Raw genomic sequence first — 25,966 nt, forward strand, 5'->3', positions numbered from 1 at the left:
TTTAAAACAATTATTTTATTGATGCAAATAAATATTTATTTAAATTAAAAACCATGCATTATTGAATCAAGTAATTTTCATAATTGAGATAAAGCAAGATTTATTAGATCCAATTATTCTATTAATTTGACTTAAGTAATTCGTATTTGGTGCAAATAACTATTTATTTGATACTATAAATTAAAACATTTACATATGTCCAATATTTATTTACTTAGTTCAAATAAATAAAAACAAATAAGTTTAAATACAACCGAACGAGCGTTAGCAAGTAAGGTATACGTAGCTAGTGAAATATAAATTTATTCTTTAAAAATTAAATGTGAATTTACTCTTTTAAAAATGAAATTTTTTTTTAAATTGAACTTTTTTAAATTGAATGTAAATTTATTTTTTTGAAAATGTAATATGTAAATATACTCTTAAAAATTAAATGTAAACCTTTTTAAAATAAAATGTAAATTTTCGTTTTTTAAATGAAACTTAACGATTTTAATTAAAATAAATGTAAATTTACTTTCTTTAGAATATTTTAAATGTAGAATTACTTTTTTTAAAATTACGTGTAAATTTAAATTGGATAGAATTCGATGTAAATTACCTTTTTTAAAAATTAGATATAAATATTTACTTGAAATAGAATTTAATGTGAATTCACGTTTTTAAAAAATTAATTATGTAAGAATTTTTAAAATTAAATGAAATTTAATTTCTTTGAAAGTTAAATGTAAATGTAATTTTTTAAAATTAAATCTAGATTTATTTTCTACAGAATTAAATGTAAATTTACTTTTTTACAATTAAATTTACATTTTCTTTTTTTTATAGTGTAATGTGAATATATTATTTTAAAAATATAGTGTAAATTTTCATTTTTTAAAAATTAAATATTTTATAATGATAATTGAATGAAATAATTGGATAAAAAGGGATCTAAAAAAACCATTATATTTATTTGGACTAGAACAATCATAAAATATAAAATATCACAAAAATTTTCCTACAAAATATCTTTATATTTATAAAGATTTATATAATAAAAATTTACAGTAGGTTTGTTATAAATATCTCCTTATTTTTTCATTTCGCACTGAATCTCCTCCAATGTTTTCCCTTTTGTATTTGGTCCAATGATAAATATAATAATTGGCATTAAAATGCACATTAGTGAAAAAAACCAAAATATTAAAGAAGAACCAAATAATTGTAATAATTCTTGAAATTTCATCAGTGCGACAAGTTGTATAATCATGTACATAATATTACTGACACTGATTGCCAATGTTTGAACATCATTTGAAAATAGTTCACCTTGAAAGGCAAAAAACACATTGCCAATACCAATGACATTTGCAATTTCTGAAATTGTTATAAAAACTAATGGAAACCATCCAATTTTGCTAATGTCATAATGTTGTGTATCAAGGAAAAAAAATAGACCAACAAAACCCAATGATAATGAACCAATAATACCGCAAATTAATAATAGTTTTTTCTTCTCAATTCTATCGGTAAATTGTGTACTTAGAAGAACGGCAACAACTTTAATGATTGTTAATAAAAATGATGCTTGATCACCATTTATAATTGATCCACGATGTGTTAAAAATTGTTCGGTGTAGATTAAAATTGGTATATGTCCTGCTAAAACATCCATACAGCATGCACAAATGAGTATTGTAAGTCCTTTTCTATTGTTTCGTTCGGTAAATAATTTCAAAAATTGATTCTCCTTTAAAAAATTGTGACAAATTTTGAAAAAACTTTTCCTTGTGTCTTGATTTAGTTTCAACTTGTCGTGATTCATTATTAACTTATCTTGATTATTTAACTTGTTTAGAATGAAATAATCCTTGTCGATAATGTCAATTTTGGTCGTTGTTTTGTTCCTTAGGGAAATATTGTCATCTATAAAATTCTTTTGAGCTGTTCGGAAAGTGTCGAATCCGTAGGGCGAAGTAATGGACGAATTGATTTTAACTTCCTCCTCCTTCCATTTATTCATTTCGATGAAGTAGTCTGATTTTGGCATGATGAGAAAAATGACGATGAAAATAATTGGTATTGTCGTTAGAATGATGTTCATTTGAAGATAGGTGCAAAATAAATTAATTGTTATTGGTAATAAATTGCCGAGATTCGAGGATAGATTCATGATGGTGAAAAATTTGGTTCTATTAGTGGAATTTGTTATTGATGTTAAGTATTCGACTAGTGTTGATAGTGCACCACAATAGGCTAGACCGCTTATGAATCTTGATAGGCAGATGATTGTTAAATTTTCGCTGAAAATTAACATTAGCCATGATATTGTTTGTGGAATGGCGAAAATTAGCAGAGTTGATTTTGTGCCTAAATTATTGACGAGCAGTGGATTTAGAATGAAACCGAAAAAACTTCCGAGTATCGATACAGAGGCAATGGAATCAAAATCTGTTGATTGAAGTGGTGATTTTAGTTTTTCACTTGTTAGATAGGGGAGGGCTGGAGATGTCCAACTTTCCATTGCGTTGAAACCCAATGCTACGAGTGTGGCTGTAAGGGCAAAAAATTTTTATTATTACTTATTATTGTGTTTAACATAAATTTTTTTTGACATAAATATAGATTTGACATTAAAGTTCGTTTAACTTTGATAGACAAAAAAGTATTTATAACAATTCTTATTTGGAGGCGCATGATTTCAGCCAAATTATTATATTTATAATTGTCATATATCCGAATTTTAAACTTCATAATCATCATCTACTCGAAATTTAGGTGTCTATAATTTGATATTGACATTATTATAATATTGAGAATTGATATATTTGTTATAATTTACTTTTAGTCAAATTTTTATTTTATAGATTTTCTAAGAATTAAAAATATAAATTACAATAAATTTCGCACTATGAAATTGTATGTATAATAATTTTTTTAAGTATAATAATTATTTTTTATAATTTCTATGGAATCTAGTTATAAATTAACATAATTTTTAACTTGTAAAATGGAAAGTAATATAATTATTAAAAGTATAATATTTACTTTTTATAATTTGTATGAAATCTAATTATTATTTGAAATAATTACTGTTTTTCACATTTTTCAAATAACCGAAATTTAAATCCTCGAATTATTATTTGACATAATTTTAAATTATTTAAAGTTTTATTTCTTATTATTTTTATTGAACAGAATTATTATTTAATCACTTTTATGTCAAATAAAATTCATCTTAAATGAAATTTATGTCAAATAAATTTGTGTCAAATGAAATGTATGACAAATGAATTTAAGATCAAAATAAAATTTAAAACAAATGTATTTTATATCAAATGACATAATATTATATATTAAACAAATTTTACCACAAATGAATTTTCTGTCAAATAAAACTTGTTTATTGAATTCATTTTTCACCATTTTAAACAATTTAAAATTGAATTTGAATAAAAAATACAATTTTATATCATCAATAAGAAATATTTAATATTAAATTTCATTTGTTTTTTTTAATTGTTTGTCGAATTCTTTCTTAAATTAAATCGGATATTTTCCATTATTTAACTATTCATTTTTTTTTATTTATTTTAAGTTAATTATAAATTGTATAATATAACAATTTTTTTAGAACAAAGTTATCGTTGCTTTTTAAATGTTAGGTATTATTATTTTTCTTGCTTATTATACTTACACGTGATACCAGCTACGTATTGCATAAAAATGACACCTCGGAATTGTTCATCAAATTTAGTTTCCATCATTTTTATTTTTTCTTGTTTTAGTATTTGTCGAAAAAAAGAAAATTTGTTTTCTGTAGTAAATAAAAAAGTGTGTTTTACGTTGTATTTTAATTCGAAATAATTAATGATGTATTTGTCATTAAAGAACAAAACATTTTGGGATTCACTGAAAGAGAAAAATATACGAGAAATAAATAAATTATCAAATTAAATAAATAAATTATTAAATTAAATAAATTAATTAAATAATAATTAAATAAATCAAAATAAATTAAAGAAATAAAATTGTTTAAAAAAGTAGTACAATTTTTATTATGTCTATTAATTTGTTTATTTTGGTAATTTGTAATTTGTAACTGGTAATTTGTGAATTAAATATTATTCATTTCGTATACTTTTCTTAGTATTATATATTATAATTTTATTAAATATTATTCTTATTTACTGTGTATTTTTTGTTACATTACTTATTGAAAATAATCACGTGTATTTACATGTATCTATTTGGACATTTGTTATAAATGTGTAAATACATGAGAACAAATTATTACACGTGGAAATAAAATTTTTTTTCCTCATGCAAATTACACGTGGTTAATTTTTATTACAGGTTTATTACTTTTTCATAGAGGAAATATTTATTTATTTATTTAAATATATTTTTTTAAATTACTATTATATTTAAAATTAATTTTATCATTATTTTAATAATTTGTAATTATTTAAACTATATTAGGTTGCTTCTTCACCTTTAATATTAGGTTAATAATTTAAATTTACTTACGTGTTAAAGTTGTAAATTTTTAAATTTCTAATCTTTTATTCCTTTTTAATATAAAAAATTTTGATAAGTAATTCCTTTTTTTCAAATAATATTCACACTTTACATTTGCAAACTATTAATAAAATTTATAGTAATAATAATTATGATTTTAATAATAATAATAATAATAATAATAATAATAATAATAATAATAACAATAATAAAAGTAAATAAATATTAATAAATTTATAATAATAAATAAATAATTTTTGAATAATTAAAATATTAAGCAATAAAAGTTACGTGTTCAGTCTTATAAGGGGAGATTAAATAAAGTCACTTTAATGAGTCATTGGAGAGAAATAAAATACAAAATTCAAGCTAGACAAATATATAATTAAAATTATATGTAATGTGTCAGATATAAATCTCTTTACAAAAACATGGTGTATAAATATTATATATACAAAATCAAATCGAACCTTAATTTTACAAAATCACAGTTATTCTTATTTTTCTAATATTTCTAATATTTTTTATATTTATAAAATTTATAAATTTTACTTTTTGTATTTATAAATTTTAAACATTTTACTTTTTATATTTATAAATTTTATAAATTTTATCTTTTATATTTTTCTATTTTACAATGATTTTTTCATCATTATTTGATTTTTTACTTTTTTCTATGTTTAAAAAAATATAATTTACCTAAGTGCAAAATTAAAAACGGTCCAATAATGGCCTAATATTGGCTGCCATTACTCCCGCAGTATTTTAACGCGAATATTACAGAAAAAATATAGTGAACTTGCTGTGTAATAATGACCATAGCATTGTCAAGAAAAAACTAAAAAATTTCTGATAAAACGTTTTTCCCCCTAATTTCTTTATTATTTGACCTAAAATTAGCTGAAAATTCGTATACTAGTGTATTTTTACAGGCTGATCACAATAAATGTATTTAAAACAATTGAATCGTGAATTTCGAAAAGGGCTCAACTTGAATTTTTTCCCACTTTTTTGCATTATTACATAATATATATCTATTGACGTTTTTTTAAAAGAAAAACTTCATTCGAGGTACTTTTAGCGAAAAAAATTTATTAATGTGTTTTTTCATTTGACTTATAATCTAAGATTGTTTGTTTTCTAACCTATAATGTTGAATTGTTTTTGAGTTAAAAAAATTTAATACATTTTAAAATTAAATAAATAAATTATTCCTCGATAGTAAAACATTTCATTAATATATTTTTATGATTAAAACGATTAAATTTTGTTTTATGTATTTCGAAAAGGGCAACTATAATATCAATTTTCTCCAACTCACTGTTGTTAAGAACAATTCTTTTATCATTTTCTCATATAAAATAGCATCTACTTACTACAAAAAAAACTGAACTCTTCTGACTAAAGCTGTTTGAAATAAATAGTTTTTTGTCTCCTGTAAAATTTCAAAAAACCGAGTTGAGCCCTTTTCGATATTCACAATTTATTTAAAAAAAATATTGAAAATTTTTTTTTTTTAATTAAAATACGAAGAACAAATTTTCAAAATCTTTCCTCTACTTATTGCGACTCTACGATGTCTCAATATGTCCAATTTTTTTATTTATTTAAAAAATTGTGTTTACCTCTAATTATGATTTGACGTGTAATTTTTAACTAAAATTATGAAGTTATGTTCTACCAGTTTTCATTTTTGACATAAAAATTATAATAGTCTTTGACCCCTAAATTTAGACCTAATTTTTAAGGTTAAATTACCCTCTTGACTTGTTATTTTTTTAATATTAATGTTTAAGACGCTCTCACAGCTCTGCATGCATGCCAATGCATGCATAGTTGTCATGGTAACACATGAGAGTAAGTAAGTCAGAAAATTCAAATTTCATGTTTTTTCTCTCTTACTCTCATGCTGGCAGTAGAGGTGTGCGAGCGCCTTTAGTTTTTTTTTGAGGTTATGCTTTACCTAAATTTTTTAAGTGTATTTTTGAACATGTTCTTTTTTTCAGTTCAGTTTGTATTTCATCAACAGACTTTCCATTTGTTTCGGGTGTAATATAAAAAATAATAACTGGAAATAAAATAGTGCAAAATGCAAAAAAACATAATATAACAGTTATACCGAGTAAATTCATTAATGTTTGAAATTTAACTAATGACAAAAATCCCATTAATACGTAAATAAGACTTGTTACACTAATACCTAAACTTTTAACATTATCATCAAATAATTCGGCTTGAAATAAAAAAAGTGTATTGCCCACGCTTATTGAATTTGATACATCGAATAGAGTAAAAAAAAATATAGGAAACCAACTAATCGATGAAATGTCATAATTTCGATTGTGTAGACAGAAAAATATCGCAACAAGAATCAGTGATATTGAACCAATAATTCCACCGTAGAGAATAAGATTTCGTTTGGCAATTTTTTCGACAATTTGGGTACTTAATAGTATTGCTAATAATCGGATGAATGACAGGAGAAGTGATGCTTTATCGGGTGATAGGACTGCATTGCGATGTGTTAGAAATTGTTCGGTATATGATACCAGGGGATAGTGACCTGAGAATATGTCGGCGGCGTTTAAACAGATTATTATTAGAATTGATCGTTGATTATTTGGATGCGTTATCAGTTTCCAGAAGTTTGTTTCTTTGATGTTGAATTTGTTTTGTTTTATTATTGTTACAAATAGTGATTCTCTTCGGTTGGGAGCATTTTGGTTTGATTTTTCAAAATTCGAGGTGGAAGTTGTCGTGTTTTCTGATATGAAGGGAATGTTAATGATGGTATTGGAATTTGTTGTTTCTATTTTGGATTCGGGTTCGTTTATGATTTTTTTGCTTGCTAATTTGATGTCTAAAAATTCAGTAGTTGTACATTTGGTATTTGCAAATTCTGTAGTTGTATGTTCGGTACTTTGGCTAGCTGCTTCTATGAGGTTTTCGGAAACTGCTTCTTTAGTGTTTTTGCCACTAATATCTTTAGTGCTGTTGCCACCATCATCTTTAGTGGTTTTTGCATCATCATCTTTAGTGTTCTTACCATAATCATCTTTAGTGGTATTGACATCATCATCTTTAGTGGTTTCCTCACGACTATCATCTTTAGAGTTATTGCCACTATCATCTTTAGTGGTTTTTACACCATCAATTCTACTTCTTGATTCCCTTTTGCCAATACTTTTGTCACCATCATCAATGTCTTTCTTCTGCTCTGTACCGAATTGAAAATTCGTTCCTGCTCCAATTCCTACAGCTGTCGATACATCACCATTTGTACTTTGTTCTTTATCTTTTGCTGATGCTTCAAAATCATGTTGCCTCGGTTTATTTGCCTCAGTCGTGAAACAACAAAATTTGGAAACATTTTTTCTTTTTGCCGAATTCTTTATTCTATTTGTTACATTCCCATTGTTATCCATCATCGTAGATTCTTGAGAAAAAGATCTAATAATTTCCTCCTTCCTTCTGTTCATTGCGTGAAAAAATATCGACTCGGGAATAAATAAGAAAATAACAAAAAAAACAACTGGCATCATTAGTAGGCCAATATTCATGTGATGATAGGATAAATATGAACTATACAATATTGGCAATAAAGAACCAAAACACAGTATAAAATTATTAATTGTAAAGAGTATGTTACGATTGCCGAAATTGCTTACGTCTAAAATGTATTCAGTCATGGTGCAAACTCCACCTGCATAAGCTACTCCACCGATAAATCTTCCTATACAGATGATGTGTTCTTTTTCACTTAAAACTGGTAGTAACCAGGAGATAACTTGCGGTATGCCGTACAGTAACATTGTTGTTTTTTTGCTAAAATACTTTAAGATATTTGGATTTATTATCAATCCAAAGAAACATCCTAATATCGATAAAGATGATATTAAATCAAATTGTTGCACAGTTACAGGAACGTCACGTTCTTCACTTGTCAAATATGGTAAAGCTGGCGATGTCCAAGAAATTGTTGCACCGTAGCCTGCTGACATTATGGCAGCTGTTAGAAAAAGAAAATTTTGTATATTAATTTTTTGTTAAGAAATTTAATTTACTTGAATCAGATTTATTTAATTTAATTTTGAAAACCCTAGAAAAAATTATTGTATCGTGATAAAAAACCAAAGAGTACCCCAAAAATAGCATTTTTCAATTTTCAAGGTCAAATTTCTCGAAAACCTCAGGTGATTGAAAAATTTTGATTAAGGATTCGTGTTCATAAAAAAATCTAGAAGAATTACCCTATGCGATCCCAGAAATAATAAAAAAGTGAAATTCTTTTTTTTGTTTTATTTAAATTTCCCTTCAATTTTTGTGATACATTACCTAAAAATCGTGTATTTTCTTTCTCAACCGTCAGTAATTTCTTTAAAAAAATAAGGAAAAGAAAAAGGGCATTTATAATAATTAGAGAATTAAATAAAAATTTCATGAAAAAATGAAAAAGACAAATTTTATTTCTAAACCATTTTCTACAAAATTCGCTCTCAGAGAAACGATTAAAAACTACAAATACCAATTTTTTTTATTGTTGACTAAAATAATAAGCAAATTATTCTAATAATCGAGGGAATAATTAAAATTTAGTTTAAATTTCACAATTCAGTTCTTTCATTGCTAAGAAATTGTTTTTAACAATATTTTTTCTTAAATTAAAAATTTTTTTAACTTTATTAATTAAAATTTTTTTATTTTTTTACCAACCCGTTATAACAGCTGCATATTGTATAATAACAGTTTTTGTAAAGCTTTGATTATCCATTTTTTTCTTGGAAATTAAAATTCACTTTTTTGATCAGAGAGTCATTATTTTACAGACACGTGTGCACGAGTACTCTATTGAAAAAATATGAAATAACTTTTTTGAACAAAACTTTGTAGTTATAAAGTCAAGTTGAACAATTCGTGCTACTAATTGATTCTTATCAGCTAGATAAAAATCATATAAAATACTAAAAAGCGAGTCTTCGTGTATTTTAAATTATGTCGTGTTGTATTCAAGTTTTTTAATTGAAAAAAAAATTTTTTTACACATTTTTTTTGCAAAAAAACGTAAAATGATTTGATAATGAAAAATTTGATTTAATATTTCTATTATTTTATTATATTTTCCTCTGTTATAACACTAAATACATTTATTATAATTCTTAGTTAAATAATCTTTAACGTCCGAGATCCCTTATAAATTAAGGCAAATTAAACGAAAACATTCGGACAATGAATAAAATATTTATTTACTCCAACGTTTTGAAATCTAAATGATTTCCTTTTCAGGGAGTCGATCCAAAAAAATATACAAAATTAAAATAATAATAAAAAATATTTAACAATAAATAAATAAAATAAAAATTAATGGATAATTGTCTTCCAAAAAAATCATTTTGGTTTTTCGTTTAATTTGCCTTAATTTATTACAATTCTATATATTACAATGCACAACAATTATTCTTTTGTACAGTTTTAATACAAAAATTTTTTTATCCTAATTTTCTTTTTTTTACAATTTTTTTTAAATTCGCAATTTTATAACTTTTTTTGTAAAAATTATGAATATTTCGAATTTCATTGATAAAATTATTTATAAAAATAATTAAATGTTTTATTGTTTGTAATAATAGAGACTCTGGAACGGATGAAAGGAACTATACCAGTCAGGTAACAGTGAGAGGCCTATAGTCCCTTTCAACCACGTGCACGCGTAGCAGGCATTTATCAGTTCCAAACCCTCAATTATTATGTATAATTATATGTTTGATAAAAGTTTATTTCTTTATTTGTTTAAAAAAATATAGAAAAATCATTAATCACTAAAGAAGAAAATAGATAAAATTATGCAATTTAGATTGAAATAAATTATTATTGTTATTACATAAAAAAGTATATTTTCATTCATAATTTTTCTTTAATTGCTTTTAACAATTTATTTAAACAAATTAATTTTTAAATAAAATTTGTAACGTTCAAATTTATTAATAGAAAAAAATATAAGAATATTATATTTTCTTTATTATAATATTATTATACTTTATTTACTCTCCCTGCATTATACAGGGTTCGAGACACCATATTTTACATACCAAACTTAACCTATTTTACATTATATCTTATATACTAACGCAACTTAAAATTACCTCAACTTAAAAACTACCTATAATTACAATCTCAAACTCCTTTACCAAACCAAAAGCCAGTGCCAGGGCTTCCGTTTCCAGTTCCGTTTTGCCCTTTTCGGTATCTTCAGCTGAATTACTTCTATTTCCCACCCTACGATTACGACTTTATATTAAACCCTCCTTCCTCTTTTCTCTCGCTACTTCCAACTCATTCATCCATCTCTCACCCTGCCCATTTTCATCCAATATACATATTACTCTCTTCCGTTACACCTTTCCAACACATGCTCCCAGTCTTCCCTTTCATACCAACATACTCTACATTTCCTTTCTTCTTCATCCATCCAGTACTTACATTCTCTCATTCCTTCACCCATTCTGAATCTACATACTCTACTCCACCTTTTATACTTCGATCTTATCCCCAGGTATTTCGGTATTCCCTCTCTTTTAACTACTTTATACCATTTATTATATCTGGATTCGGTAATTCTTCTCCATCTTTCTTCTTCCTCTCTCTTACTCCAACCCTCCATCAAATCCCTGCCTTTTCCCCTACCATTTCTTCCCTCCCGTATAGCATCCCTTCTTTTCCTTTCTCATCTTTTGCATCCCCTTTCTCCCTCTTTAATCAAATTCCAACATACTTGTGCTATTTTACTTCCTCCTCCTCTCTCCAATTTCTCTTCAAAATTCTTCGCCCTCCTTCTCTACCTTATCACCATATTCTCCCTACCCAATTCCTCCCTTTATATATACCCCAGGCAATTTCTGGATACCCCCATCGTCCATCTAAAAAATTTCTCATGCATACACGGAGAGAAAAATCAAGCGTTTTTAGTATGGACAGTTAACCTTATTTAGTAAAAGAATACACATGCGCAATAGGCGTAAAATTTCTGCTGTATTTGTATCAATTTCTACGTTATCAGCATAAAAGTTCTACCTTTAAACGCATGGGACGTCAGTATACTACGATTGCAAGAGATCCATGCTATTTTAGTATATGTTTTATGCAACTGAGGTATAAGGACACGCCTCTTAAGCAGGGCGTTCATACAAAATTACCATAGGAAGTCTCCATACTAAAAACGCTTGATTTTTCTCTCCGTGTACTTTTCCAACTTTCCTATTTCACTCCATCCCCACACTTCCACTCCGTAACTCACTATCGACCATACCAACGCATCAAACAACCACACTCTTTTTTTCCAATCATCCTTGAACCTTCTTTTTCCAATTTCCCATACTTGCCCCATTGCTTTACCCCCCTTTTCCACTCTCATAGCCACATTCAAATCCTGCTTTCTTTTACTCATAAACCAATACCCTAGATAACAAAACTCATTCACCTTTTCCACGCACTTTCCATTCATCTTCCATTGCATCCCTTCTTTGTCCTTTTTCTTACAAAATATCAGCACTTTCGTTTTCTCCACATTCACATTTAAATCTTTCTCTCTCACATACTTCTCAAACTCTTTCATTAATATTAAAGGAGAATAAATAATGATGATAATAATAATAATAATATATATAATCTATTCCTTTCTCTCTTAGCACCCTCCACAATATCCCCCTATTTACCGAAGGGAATGATGCTTTCAAATCTACAAATGTAGCCACTAATTTACTATTACCCCTCCCCAAATTCCTATTTACCAGATAATTCAGGACATATACATTGTCCATCTTCTTTTCTCAAGCCAGTTTGGTTATGCGGTATGCATTCAAGTTCCTCTACTTTTTGTTCTAGTCTTCTTCTTACAACCTCTGCATACACCTTATAACCAACTAGCATCAACGTCATCCCCCCAATAATCCTCTACCCTTTTTCCCTCCCCTTTTTTTACGATCGGCGCAATCAATCCCGTTTTCCATGCTTCTGGCCATCCTTCCCCCTTCCAAACCAAATTCACCACCTTCTACATTTCCTCCCTTACAACATTCCCCCCAAATTTCAAGCTTTCCCCCTCCATTCCATCCTCCCCCGCTGCTTTACCCCTTTTTAACCTTCTAATCGCCTCATTTACTTCCTCTCTACTTATTTCCATCTGTTCCTTATCCACATCCCTGTTCCTCCCTTCTCCTCTAATTCTGCGTTCCATCCCCCCACTTAATCCCTTAAAATAATTTGTCCAGTTTTCCATACTTATCTCTTTATTGATCTCTTTTCTCCTTTTCCTCTCTCTATTAATTACATCCCAAACCCTACCCTCCTCAATTGCCTTTTCCACCTCTTTAGTGTACCATTCCCTTCCCTCTTCTTTTTTCCTTTTAATTAACCTCCCATGCTCTTTTTGCCTTTTATTATAATCCTTTTTACAATACTGCCATTCCTCCATTCCTTTATGCTTTCTCTTAATTCTTTTCTACTCCTTTCACACTCTTCATCCCGCCAGCCCCTTCTGCATTCTACTTTTTCCCCTCCTTCACTTTCCATATCCTTTTTTATTTTCCCAATAATCCTTTTCAACCTCTCCCATCTATAATTTACCCCCCCCCCCTCTTCCTCCTCAAACTCTTTACTTCTCTCCTTGAACTTCCTTTCAAATTCCATCAATCTTTGGGTATCCCACTTTCCCATCTAGTCTTTCATACTTGCTTCTTTCCTCCTCCTTTCCATTCTTTTCCTCTGTCCTTCTATTTCCACTATTAGCGGAAAGTGTCCAGAATCCGTCTCGCTTCCAACTTCCATTTTCTTTATTAACTCCTTCGCGTTATCATCTGCTATGACGTAATCGATTACTGTCTGCCCCTTTCCTACAAACGAAAACTCCCCTTTCCTATCCCCCCTTGTACACCCGTTGCAGATCGACCATCCTCCCTCACTTACTATACTCAGCATTTTCGTACCCTCCTTATCTATCACCTTATGCTTTGACTTCCTTTAGTACATTTCCTTCTCCCCATTCCAATAACCCCCACCCAACTCCCCCGTCCATGCATTAAAATCCCCTCCCATTATAGTCCATTCATCTTTCCCTCTCTCCATCCATTCCTCTACCGTCCTGCATCCCTTACTGTCCCCCCTTCTTCTGTAGATCCCCACCACATTTAAATTCTGTTCTCCCACCCTTATTTTCTTTACCATGCTATCCTCTTTCATCCATTTCTCCCCATCTGTGATCTCATTAATGCTGTCTCTTACCCCCGATATCATTCCTCCTGAACTCCTACCCTTCACGTGATCCCTTAATGCTTCCTGCATTGTCCATTTGTATTCTTTTGGCAATTTTCTCTTTGTCGCCTCCCAACCCTTCCCTTCCACCCAAGTTTCACACAAAAATACTTCCCATTTTACTCTTCCCATTTTCCCAAATCTCTCCAAAAACCCTCCTCCTTATTATTTAACCCCGAAACATTCCAAAATATCAATTTAATGTTGCAGGACCTATTCCCATCCTCTCTTCTTCCTCCCGTCCCCGTTTACCAAACCCCCCTCTCCTCTCCTCTACCACCTCTTCTGTTCCTTCCTTCACTATCCACTTTTTCCCTTTCATCCATAGATTTATTCCCCAGCTTACCATATTTCCCTTTCCTCTTTCTTCCCATGCCTTCCCTAATAATATTCTATTAATATTTCTTTCTCTTCTGGTTTTGTCCTCCTCAATTCTTATTTTCGAACCTCTCAGTTTACTTTTTGCCCTCATAACTTCCTGCTTTTCTTCCTCACTTCCAACTTCCACCAACCACATTCTCACCTTACCTTCTTCATCATCTCCACCCAATGCTTTTACCGCCCTAACCTCTACTCTTACCCCGATTCTTTCCAATACCCTTCCTACCCCTTCTCGACAATTTCTTCTTTTCTCCTTAATTCCCTTTATTATAATATTCTTTTTTTTCCTTCTTTCTCCATAAACTCCATCTGTTTTTTGAGCTCCTTCACTTCCGTCTTTAATTCCTCTATCCCTTCTACGTTTCCAGCTTTCTCACATTTTTTCATCTTTTCTACCCTTTCTTCCAGCCCCTCTAACACTTCTATCCTCTCTTCCAACTTTCTTGCCTCCTCCCTTCTTTCTTCCTCTAACTCTCTGACTCCCTTTTCCATACTTTCCAATTTTTCCCACACGTTATTCTTCTCTTTTCTATATTCCTCTTCATACTTTGTCCACATCTCTCTTATCTTGGCCATCTCCGCCCATACCCCTTCCATCTTCCTATCCATTCTCAAACATCTGTCCTCCTCTTTTTTCCTGTTATCTTTTAACTTTTTTCTCACGCTGTCCAACCCTTTTCTCGATTCTTCCCCCATTTTTTTCAGCATACCCATTATTTCCTCAAATCCCTTTCCCTCATCCGCCCCTTCTTTCTTCATTTCATCCTCCATTTCCTTTTTTTTAATTTTTCCCCTCTTAATAAATAATCTTTCATAAAACCTATTGACTCTACACTTACCGATCTCTCCTTCCTTTCCTTACTCGATTTCCTCCCCCTCGGGTCCTTTTCCCACTTTGCCTTCTCGCGCTTTTTCTGTAACTGCTTTTCCCTCTTGCTATTGCCAGGCGACTCAAACACAGCTACACTGTAAAAAAATCTGGTGTAAAATAACACGAAACTTGTAATTTCACACATCAAAATTATAGGTTGTACGTAGTAAATTTATTTCGTTCCAAAAGTAGTTTTACTATTTTTAATAATTTTACATTATACGACTATGTAATTTAATAGTTTTGTGTAAATTTACTACGTCCGACGTAGGAAAATTTGATCACTATGTCCGACGTGGTATTTTTACATTGCGTGTATTTCTACACTTTGACGTAATATTACGTCGCACGATCTGTATAATTACATGGCGAATGTAATTTTCTTATTCCTTTAAAATTTTCAAAAAATTTTCAAGTTTTTATAAATAACTCTAAAAAAGTGTATATAATGTACATTTATAGAAAGTATAATATGCTAATTTATAAGTAAATAATAATATTACAAAAAGTTTTGGGCAATATTTCATAAATACAAAAAGTTACGACTGAAAATATTATTTCAAAAAATATTTGCAGGTTATGTAGATTACAGTCGGCGTGTAAAAATACCACGTCGGACATAGTGACCAAACTTTCCAACGTCGGACATAGTAAATTTACACCAGATTTTTTTACAGTGTATATCACTGTCTGCCTCGCTTACAGATTCCCCCCAACTCACTATACTTGCTGCCTGACTCGACCCACCTGTCGTCTTACTCTTTGTCTCAGCTTTCTCTGGCCCAACCGACTCTGTGTGCCCTCTCTTGTTCTTAGGCGGAGTCACCCACAACGACATCCCCTATCTTACCCACCTAACCTGCTGTACTTCTCCTTTCCTTGTCTCTCAATCTCCCGACTTAGGCTGGAGTCCCATGGTAGCGTTTTGCGTTGCGTTTTGTAACTAGGCAATGAGTGCAAATAGAGCAAACCTATATCTGTATCTCTCTCACACTCATGGCCTAGTTACAAAACGCAACGCAAAACGCTGCCATGGGACTCCAGCCTTAGGGTGAAGTCCCATTGAACCGTTTTGCGTTGCGTTTTGCAACTAGGCCATGAGTGCAAATATAGACAACATATATCTGTATCTCTCTCACACTCATGGCCTAGTTACAAAACGCAACGCAAAACGCTATCATGGGACTCCAGCCTTAGGCTGGAGTCCCATGACAGCGTTTTGCGTTGCGTTTTGTAACTAGGCCATCAGTGTGAGAAAGATACAGATATAGGTTTGCTCTATTTGCACTCATTGCCTAGTTACAAAACGCAGAATGAGTTAAAGAAGGATAGGTATAATGTTTATCCTTCTCTAACTCATTCTTACGCTTACGGTTACGATTGCGGTTCCGGTTACAGATCTATTCTGCGTTGGCCTTTACTCACACTTTCTAACCTTACAATTTCTCAAAGTTCACTCTTTTACCTTTTTCTCAAACATACAAACGCTCACTCACCTATACTTTTTACCATTTATACTTCACACACTGCTGCACACTTTTTACCACTCACTTTACCCACCCCTCACAATAACCTTTAAAATTTCCAAAAAAATTAACACTACCGCGTAAACACGTGTACTATCAGTCAGCACCGGAAACGGAAGCCCTTTCTTTATTATAATAAATTTTTTTTATAAAGAATATATAAATTTTCTTTATTTGTTTATAACAATTTGTATATGAATTATTTATAATTGAGTTTAATAATTTAGATTATTTTTATTATAGTTTCAAAATTGACCCTTTCAAGTCAAATAACCACATATATTATTCTATTCGAAAGAAGCAATTTTGAAACTATAATAAAATCTAAATTATTAAACTCAATTATAAACAATTCATATGCAAATTGTTATAAACAAATAAAAAAAATTTATTCCCTCATTTAATTTTTATTGTATGTAAAAATAAAGACGTAAAAAATTATATTTAAAAACTAATTTATTAATTATTTAAATTATTAAATTGTTATAAATAAATGGAAAACATTGAACAATAACAAAAAAATTATGCCGTTATTAAATTTCTATTCTTCTTATAGCAATTAAAAATTACGGACATAAAAAATTATATTTTAAAATTAATTTGTTTTAACAAATTGTATAAACAATTAAAAAAAATGATAAATTATTATAAAAAAATGTTATGTTATTTAAATTTAATTGCAGGCACGATAACTAAAAATTATATACGTAAAAAATTATATTTCACAATTAATTCTTTTAGATAAATTGTTATAAACAAATGATATTAATAATTATTTTTGAATTTCAGTTTCGAGTTTTGGACCTCAACAATTGTTGAATTTCATCTAAACTCTTTCCCTTTGTTTCGGGTGCAATTTTATAAATGACAAAAGTTTGAAATAAACAAAATGTCGCAAAAATTCCGAATATCATTGAAATATCAAAAATATCATTTAACAATTGATAAACAATTGAGGCGGTAAAAGTGAAAAACATAAGTGTCACTTTAGTGAATGTTATCCCAACGCTTTTCACATCACTCGGAAATAGTTCACCTTGATAAATTAAATAAATATTATAGTTTCCATTTGTCAATGAAAAATCAAAAATCACTAAACCAACGAGAGGTAACCAATCAAAATTTTTAATATTCATATTTGTTTTTAAATAAAAAAATACACCAACAATTCCAATTGAAAATGACGCTAAACATCCGAGTGTAAGAAGAAGTGTTCGTCGTTTAAATTTTTCTATCGTAAATGTACTCGACGCTGAACTTAAAATACTAATGGCGGCCAATAGAAAAACGGCGTCTTTTGCCGGTAATAAAGATTCATCGTAAGTTAATATATTTTGCGCAAAATATTTCGTTATTCCATAACCGGAAAATACATTTTGCGCTGCGCAGGCAATTGTTATTAATAACGCTCGACGATTACTTGGAATTGTGAATAATTTTTTAAGTCCACTTGTATTTTCGTCATGTTCCTCTGTTTTGTTTTTCAGATTAGTTTCCATTTGTTTACAATTGTCAGCATTTTTGAGGTTAGTTTCCACTTGCTCCCAAGCGTCGCTTGTTTTGAGGTTAGTTTCGATTCTTTTTTCGCTTTCTTCCAAAGCTTGTATTTTGAGGTTAGGTTGTATTAATTTTTCTAATTTAGAAAAATCATTTTTTCCATTTAGAAAATCTATTCTTATTTCAGTTTCTTGATTTTGTGACAAAAAATATGTGGAATCTGGCATAAATATGAATGTGACTAGAAATGTTATTGGCAACATTAGGAGAAATATATTCAGTGTATTATGTGAACAATAGGCGCCAATTAGAACAGTGAGAAAACTGCCGATTGACATTGTTAATTTGAAAAGTACCATGAATATACCACGATTTTCACGATTGCCAATTTCTGATAGGTAGAATGTGAGTGCGCATGCGCCGGCGCCATAACCTATGCCAGCTAATATTCTTCCGAGATATATAATGATTATGTTATTTTTGGAAAAAATTAACAGTAACCATGATAATAGTTGTGGTACACTGTAGAGGAGGAGTGATTTTTTTCTACCTAGACGATTTATTATCAGGGGATTTAGTAGAAAACCTAAGGCACAGCCAACGCTTAGTAACGGAACTATCCAGTAGATTTCTGTTTTAGTAAAATTTGATTGGGTGTGGAAATAGGGAAGTGCTGGTGATGACCACGCAACTGCTGAGGCGAGTCCTAATGATGTCATTGATGCTGTAAAAAGAGAAAATTTATTTTATGAAAAATTTAAAGTCTATTTTGTGAGCTCTATTAAATTTTTTATTTGTATTTTATTACTGATTACTATTATCATAGTAAAATATCGTCTTAAACTAAATAATTAATCAATTAAAAGATTTTTGTCGAAACTATTTTTTGAATTTGGCGCCATAATCGAATGACGCTATTGTTATTTTTTTGTTGCGCGGTTGGTACCCTTAGGCTGAAGTCCCATGGCAGCGTTTTGCGTTGCGTTTTGTAACTAGGCAATGAGTGTGAGAGAGATGGAGATATATGTTTGCTATATTTGCACTCATGGCCTAGTTACAAAACGCAACGCAAAACGCTGTCATAGGACTTATCCCTTAGGCCGCAGTCCCATGACAGCGTTTTACGTTAATAACGTATTACTAATTATTACAATAAAAAATGAAAAAAAATTGAACGTTTATTATAAGGAATTAATTGTATATAAATTTCTCTTAATTTGTGGCATATTTTAAATAATAATAAAAATTCACAATATTAAAATATGCCACAAATTAAGAGAAATTTATTTACAATTAATTCCTTATAATAAACGTTCAATTTTTTTTCATTTTTTATAATTAGTAATACGTTATTTTTAAATTTTAATCAATTTTAAATATCCCGACAGAAAAATGATTTTTCGAAAGCGGAAAATTGAGGTGTGAACAGTCAAATGTTTCTGCATATGCATGCATCATGCAGACATATAAGATCGTGTGGCTGTACCCCCTGCTTCAAAAAAATTATTAAAATGTATAGGATTTGATAACATTTCTATAAGACAGGAATTGAAATTTTAATCAAAATTAATCAAATACAAAAATTCCAATGATTTTGAATACTATGTGCGAATTTTAATTAAACTAAATCAAACATTTGGATAAAATTAGAATCAAATACAATACTACATGAAATTTAAATACTTTATTATCAAGAACGTCCGATTAAAATTCAATCAAAATCTATTAAACTAGAATTCTAATAAATTTTAATCAAATAAATAGATTAAAGTTCAATCAAATCCTATCCACTCGAAATTCTTATACTATTCTTTCGTATTGAATTTATTATCATCCTATCCAATTTTATCCTTCAAAAAATTATATAAATTCCTATCAGAAGATTAGAAAAGAATGTTAATCAAATCCTATCCACTCGAAATTCTTATACTATTCTTTCGTATTGAATTTATTATCATCCTATCCAATTTTATCCTTCAAAAAATTTTATACATTCCTATCGGATGATTAGTATAGAGTATTAATCAAAACATATTCACTAAAAATTCTTATGCTGTTCTTCCATGTTGATTTTATTAACATTCTATCAAATCCTATTCTTTAAAAAGTATTATGTATTCCTATCAAAAGATTTATGTAAATTGTCAATCAAATCCTATATACTACTCAAAGTTATACTAATTTTTAGGCTCTCATTATTCTATACTGCAATTTTGTTATTAGTTTTGTTATTTTTATTAGTTTTCAGACACCAAAAACGTAGGAATATGAAAGTCTGTCCTCTGGGTCACGGAATGTTTATTTTGTTGGGTGCCTGTGTTATTTAAAAGAAATTCTATTTAAGAAATTTGTATGTATTACATAAATTTCACTTGGCCAAAAATTAATTGAACAAAATTTCTATTTTATCCAATTTTTATATTGTTTAAAAATTTGATAGAAATTTATCAAATATATTTATTTAAGTTTGAAATTTTGGGAAAGTGGAAATTTGCTTATATGAAAATTTGGTCAAATAAACGATGTACTAATTAAAATCTCTAACATATGAACATTCTAACAAATAGAAATTGTATTAAACAGAAATCCTGTTAAATTAAATTCTAGTAAAGTGCAATTTATGGAATTTAAAAAATTGCTCTAATGGAATTTCTCTTAAATAATATTTCGAAGATATCAAAATTCGATTAAGAAAGAATTCTTTTTAATGTTTTTATGCATATTAAAAATTCTTCAAAATGATAGTCTGTTCAATAAACATTCTAGTTATTTTATTAGTAAAAATACTGCTATTTCAAATTTTGAGAAATAATTATTACTGAGTGATATTATTAAAAAGTAATATTAATTAAATAATATAAAAAGTTAACAATAATTTCTAAATTTCAATCCTCGTAAACAACTGATTTTCCACCTATAAGAGATAACCATTTATTCTAACTAACGTTTACTTACTGATGAATGAATGACTTTGTATCAATAGCAACAAAATGTTTTAAAATTTAAATTTATATTTTTATACAAAAAATCTTTTTCTATCGGTAAGCATCACTATCCTTCTAAGTAAATAAGTTAGAAAGTTTTATGGCTCTTTACAATTACAATGGTTGACATTGGACCGATATCATATGGAAGTAATTTAACGCAGACCTGGACTCGCTTGGGACTACCTGGCTCGTCGAAGATGAAATATAAGGAATTTTTTTTGCAAGGGTTCTTTGAATTAATGAATTTTTTTACACCTCGAAAAATTGAAAAAGCAATGTTGTCAAATATTTATCTTTTTTCCAATGTTGTCACTTCTTTGAATTTGAGTATCATCTTGGTTTCAGAACGAAAACGTATTTAGTCTTAAGGGTTCTCTCCAAGGTTCTCTCTCTTGCAGTAAATGGTATTTCGATAGTTTGGCAGGCGTTTTATGTTTTATTTATGTTATTTTTTATTGTTTTATTTTTTCTATTTTATCAAATGACTAATAATAGTGTGTACAAGTGAAATAATGACGGTAAAAATTTGTTGATACGAAGTTTAGTGCAAAAAATTTAATAAAAAATTTAATTTAATTTAAAAATTTAATAAAATAATATTTAACTCCAAAATTTGTAATTTCATCATTTACCCAAAAAGTTTTTTTTACTAGTTGTGTACCAGAAAGTCCCCTTAATAAATATATATAGCGAGCATAAACAACATAAAACATGAGTGTAGGTGTAGATTAATGTAGATTTATTGTATTCATAATATTATACTATATTGTTGTGTTGATTTTGTTGAACTAAATAACAAAATTTTATCTAAAAGTATTTTTGAAAATTTGATTGAAATAATATGTAGAAATTTTTACCTTAGCAGTTTGATAAACTTATTAAAAATTTAATTTAATTTTCTATTTAATTACTTAAAATTTTTTATAAATAGATAAATAACAGGTAATTGACATAAACTTATATTGACATTTTTTGAATAATAGTAAAAAGATTTATATATATGCGCGTAAAAAATGATTCAGTAAAACAAAATATTGAGTATGATGGACTTTTTGACATTTTTAAGGCTGCGTCTACAATAGAAAAAAATAATGTGTAGAAAAATGTGTAATTTGTAGTGTAATGTGTATTGTTTTTAGCACTGCCAACTGTCAGGGTCAATTACACTATACATTACACAATTTTCTACACCTTATTTTTTCTGTCGTAGACGCAGCCTAACAGAAAATCTATTAAAGATTCAAGCAGTGTATATGTTTATAAATTTTTCCGTATGGGAGACTAGGTGCAGTTGTTACAATTTTAATAAAATCAGTTACAGTGATTAGAGTTTAACTCCAATTTGTTTTGTCAAACGATTAAATCAAAAGTATATTATCTAGTTTTAAAAGGCCGTAATTGATTTAGCTCTATATCTATTATTTAATTAACTAGAAGCATTTGGTGTAAATTGTAACAACTGCACAAAGTGAATGTCGGTTGTTACAATACCAAGAATCATCTATAACATTTTTAAATTGAAGACAAATAATTTCTTATAACAACTTTTATTAATTATTCATAATTTTTGACTCAACGTAATAGTGCGTAAGAGAGTGTCATAGAGATGGCAGCTCTAATATTGTTTCGAATTTTTTAAAAATTATCCGTTCTCATCATCACTTGTAACAACTGCACAACAGGTACATTTTCTACAATAAATCACTTTATTAAAAAAGTATACACTAAATGTGGACAACCAAGGCAGTTTGTTAAAGCTAAATCCTCATAGAATTTATATTAAAAAATTTATTTTGTTAAGTATAAAGGTCTATTCGTCATTTAAAAAATATCAACCAGAGAAATATTTACTATTGGCCTCTAAAAACCAATGTGGCTATTTTTTTACTTGTAAAGCTTGCATATAATTTTTAAACATATTGCAACAAGTTCGTACTAAAAACTAAACATTTTTTCCTTTGGAATTCCATCGCTATAATGAACTGTCTCTGAGCTATTCCATTTGTAACAACTGCACACTGTAACAACCGCACCTAGTCTCCCCTATCAAATATAAGTATCCAATTTGATAAACATTTTATTAATAAAAAATTTTGGTTGAAATTGTAAAGGAAATTTTTTTTATAGAAAGTAAAAGTGAAAATATTTTGCATGAAATTCAAAGTGAAAGTTTTTTTAGTGAATGTGAAAATACTTTTTGTGAAATTAGAAGTAAAAAGTTTTTGATTCAAAGTAAACATGTGTTTTCTCAAATTGAAAGTCAAAATATTTTTTGGGAAATTAAAAGTGAAAATTTGTTTCCAAAAATAAAATTATGAATCTTTTAAAAGTGAAAATTCTTTGGGTGATATTGCAAGTGAAAATTGATTTGATGATATTTTAAAAGTGAAAATTTTTTGAGTGAAAATGAAAGTTACGTGAACATACTCTAGGTTTGGAGAACAGTTCGAATACGATAGAATCTTATTTAACTTTTTTCTATTCAATCCTATCAAATAGAAGTATTCATTCCAATAGGCTTATTTCCCAAAACAATTAATAGAATCTTATTCGGTATGCCCTAATTTCGGGATTTATAAATGAATAGTAAAGTATAGAAAATTCTTTCTATCAAATACAAGTATTTATTTTGATAGGTATTTTCTATCCAAAACAATTCATAGAATCTTATTCAATATACTTATATTTACGGATTTAGAAAACGGATTGTAAAGTATAGAAACTTCTTCCTATCAAGTCCAATAAAGTACAAGTATTCATTTTGATAGACATTCTATCCAAAATAATTGATAGAATCTTATTCAATAAACCCAAATTTACGGATTCAGAAAACGGATAGTGAAGTATAGAATAGTATTTTCATTTGAATTTTATTATTATATTGTAAAGTTCAGTGAATGAATAAACAAATGAAGAAAGAGAGGAGACAAAAGGGAAAGAAGAGGAAAATGCAAAAAGGGTATTTTTTGAAACATTGAAAAGACTAATTTCACTAAATAGGCCAGTAACCAAAACCAAACCAAATCTATTTTCACTATCATTTACAAAATGATACATCTAATATTAAAAGTCAAAATGCAAATTGTTTTTTCTAAAGCAAAGAGAAGTAATTAATAATTAATTTAAAAGAAAAATTTAATGTATTTTTAAAAATGAAAAATTTTATTTTCTTTCTTGATATATACAAGTGACCTTGTGGGTATAAAATTAATGAAATCAAATTATAAACTTTTGCTTTTTGGTAAAAATAAATAAAATTAAGTATTATTATTGATTTTGTTTTAAAACTGCAATAATTTAAAATAATAATAATTTTTTAAGAGGATAATAATAATTTATAAATTTATAAAAAGCACTGCTCGTGTAGAAAAATTAATAAAATGAAAAATACAATATTAATAAAATAATAGAAGTAAATCAATATTTCCTTTCGGAGGAATTTCCTTAACAAAAAAAGCATTTGTTTGGTTATGAAATAGAAATGATAATGAGTTTCAAAAGATTAGTTATTGGTTACTAATTATGATAAAAATGATTTTCTCGAGATTGCATTGAGTTTAATGAGGACATAAGGTCATTTTGACAATAATATGAAAAATGATTGTAATGAAATATTTTAAAATACAAAATTTTTAATATTACTCTAATTCTAGTTATTAATGTTATTAAAATTATATATTATTATTATTAATATTGTTACTATTATTATTATAAATATATAAATTTATTTAAAATTCAGAAACAAATATTTACCTGGAACAGTTAAAAATTTCAGTACATCAGCAAAATTTTGAGTTGTTTTATTTAAAACTTTCGCTATTTTAGAAAAATTTATCACTATTCCAGATGAATGTTTTCTCCGGGAGTATTTTATGAATTTTTCCAATTATGATAACATTTCAAGTTTAATTTAAAAATTATAATTTAGAATTAAATAACCTTATACAAAAAAAAGAAAAATTATTATAAATATCTCTTCAACAATGCCATTTATGTTCAAAGAGATAATCTTTTTACTTCATTAAAATGAAAATATTTTTACATTAAATAAATAATTTTGACGTCACTTACCGGAAATTGCTGAAGTGTATTGCAAAAAGCATAATTTCCTTTTTGAAACCATATTTAACTTTTCTAATTGCTTAGAAATAAAAAATAATATTCTATTATAATTTCACACACACTTCTTTATAATTTAAACTCTATTATGTCATTGTTATATTAATTGCAAAGCAATTTTCACTGATTTTAGCGAATTTATTTTTTAAAATAATTTAATTAAAAAGTAATATTTATAATAACTACAAATAATAGAAAGAACAAATTTTTCTCCGAAACAAAGGAATTAATCGCGTGAATCAATAAATTTGAATAGGAGAGAAATTTCCATTGAAATAGAATGCAAAAGATGTGTTCTCATTATGCGTTAAGCATGGACAATGATTTCTCATTTTTATTATCAGTTTGATTGATAATAAAATATTGAATACGTATTACATTGGCCATTGACGGATTTTAATGCGCGCTTGATAAAATTAATAATAATTTGAACTTGACTTTCTTTTAGATTAAAAAATTTTTCCGTTTTATTTAAAAGCGCCACATACGTACGTGCATTTTATATGAATTTTGTTTATGTTTTTTGTTTGTTTAAAAACTCTTTAAGAAAAAAGTTTTACATTCTTGTCATTATTACTATTCTTTAATTATTATTTTATTATTAACTATTGTAATTATAATTATTTTTTTTATTACTAATTATTATTATTAGTTTTCATATTTATATTATTATTATTATTAGGTACTATTATTGGTGTTTTGTTCCTTAATTATTAAAATTTACACGACAAAGAATTGTTAATTAATTGTTTAATTAACACTAACTCAGTAAACAATTA

At 27.9% G+C, this 25,966-nt stretch overlaps 3 protein-coding genes across 5 annotated transcripts; all 3 read right to left on the reverse strand.

Moving 5' to 3' along the window:
- Positions 1-932: 932 nt before the first annotated feature.
- On the reverse strand, positions 933-15,148 carry LOC122498499. Of its 2 annotated transcripts, none has more exons than XM_043606261.1 (4): positions 15,027-15,148; positions 5,203-8,512; positions 3,680-3,894; positions 933-2,535 (listed from the first exon to the last, which is right to left on the reverse strand). In XM_043606261.1, the coding sequence occupies exon 2, from the start codon at positions 8,502-8,504 to the stop codon at positions 6,456-6,458; it is 2,049 nt and encodes a 682-aa protein (XP_043462196.1). In that variant the 5' UTR covers positions 8,505-8,512; positions 15,027-15,148; the 3' UTR covers positions 933-2,535; positions 3,680-3,894; positions 5,203-6,455. The 2 variants fall into 2 exon arrangements, with proteins under 2 accessions (XP_043462196.1, XP_043462195.1); XM_043606260.1 differs by lacking the exon at positions 15,027-15,148 and adding an exon at positions 9,217-10,393.
- LOC122498371 (facilitated trehalose transporter Tret1-like) lies at positions 952-3,749 on the reverse strand. The gene is made up of 4 exons (XM_043606065.1): positions 3,680-3,749; positions 1,765-2,535; positions 1,271-1,644; positions 952-960 (listed from the first exon to the last, which is right to left on the reverse strand). Exons 1-4 carry the CDS (start codon positions 3,747-3,749, stop codon positions 952-954), a joined length of 1,224 nt encoding a protein of 407 aa, XP_043462000.1.
- LOC122498504 (facilitated trehalose transporter Tret1-like) lies at positions 14,209-25,488 on the reverse strand. Of its 2 annotated transcripts, XM_043606266.1 has the most exons (3): positions 25,140-25,488; positions 18,632-18,805; positions 14,209-15,153 (listed from the first exon to the last, which is right to left on the reverse strand). In XM_043606266.1, exons 1-3 carry the CDS (start codon positions 25,189-25,191, stop codon positions 15,149-15,151), a joined length of 231 nt encoding a protein of 76 aa, XP_043462201.1. In that variant the 5' UTR covers positions 25,192-25,488; the 3' UTR covers positions 14,209-15,148. The 2 variants fall into 2 exon arrangements, with proteins under 2 accessions (XP_043462201.1, XP_043462200.1); XM_043606265.1 differs by lacking the exon at positions 14,209-15,153 and having other exon boundaries at positions 17,252-18,805.
- Between the last annotated feature and the right edge of the window lie 478 nt (positions 25,489-25,966).

The sequence above is a fragment of the Leptopilina heterotoma genome, unplaced genomic scaffold (assembly GCF_015476425.1).
Source record: "Leptopilina heterotoma isolate Lh14 unplaced genomic scaffold, ASM1547642v1 Lhet_15, whole genome shotgun sequence".
Lineage (NCBI taxonomy): Eukaryota > Metazoa > Arthropoda > Insecta > Hymenoptera > Figitidae > Leptopilina > Leptopilina heterotoma.

Excerpts from the sequence above, each read along its gene's own strand:
- LOC122498371 (XM_043606065.1), bottom strand. The coding sequence starts at position 3,749 with ATGATGGAAACTAAATTTGATGAACAATTCCGAGGTGTCATTTTTATG. Across the intron at positions 2,536-3,679 it reads ATACGTAGCTGGTATCACGT|CCACACTCGTAGCATTGGGT; the intron begins GTAAGTATAATA and ends TTGCCCTTACAG. Across the intron at positions 1,645-1,764 it reads AAATCAAGACACAAGGAAAA|CAGGACATATACCAATTTTA; the intron begins GTTTTTTCAAAA and ends TGGATGTTTTAG.
- LOC122498499 (XM_043606260.1), bottom strand. The coding sequence starts at position 9,274 with ATGGATAATCAAAGCTTTACAAAAACTGTTATTATACAATATGCAGCT. Across the intron at positions 8,513-9,216 it reads ATATGCAGCTGTTATAACGG|CTGCCATAATGTCAGCAGGC; the intron begins GTTGGTAAAAAA and ends TTTTTCTAACAG.
- LOC122498504 (XM_043606265.1), bottom strand. The coding sequence starts at position 25,191 with ATGGTTTCAAAAAGGAAATTATGCTTTTTGCAATACACTTCAGCAATT. Across the intron at positions 18,806-25,139 it reads ATACACTTCAGCAATTTCCG|CATCAATGACATCATTAGGA; the intron begins GTAAGTGACGTC and ends CTCTTTTTACAG.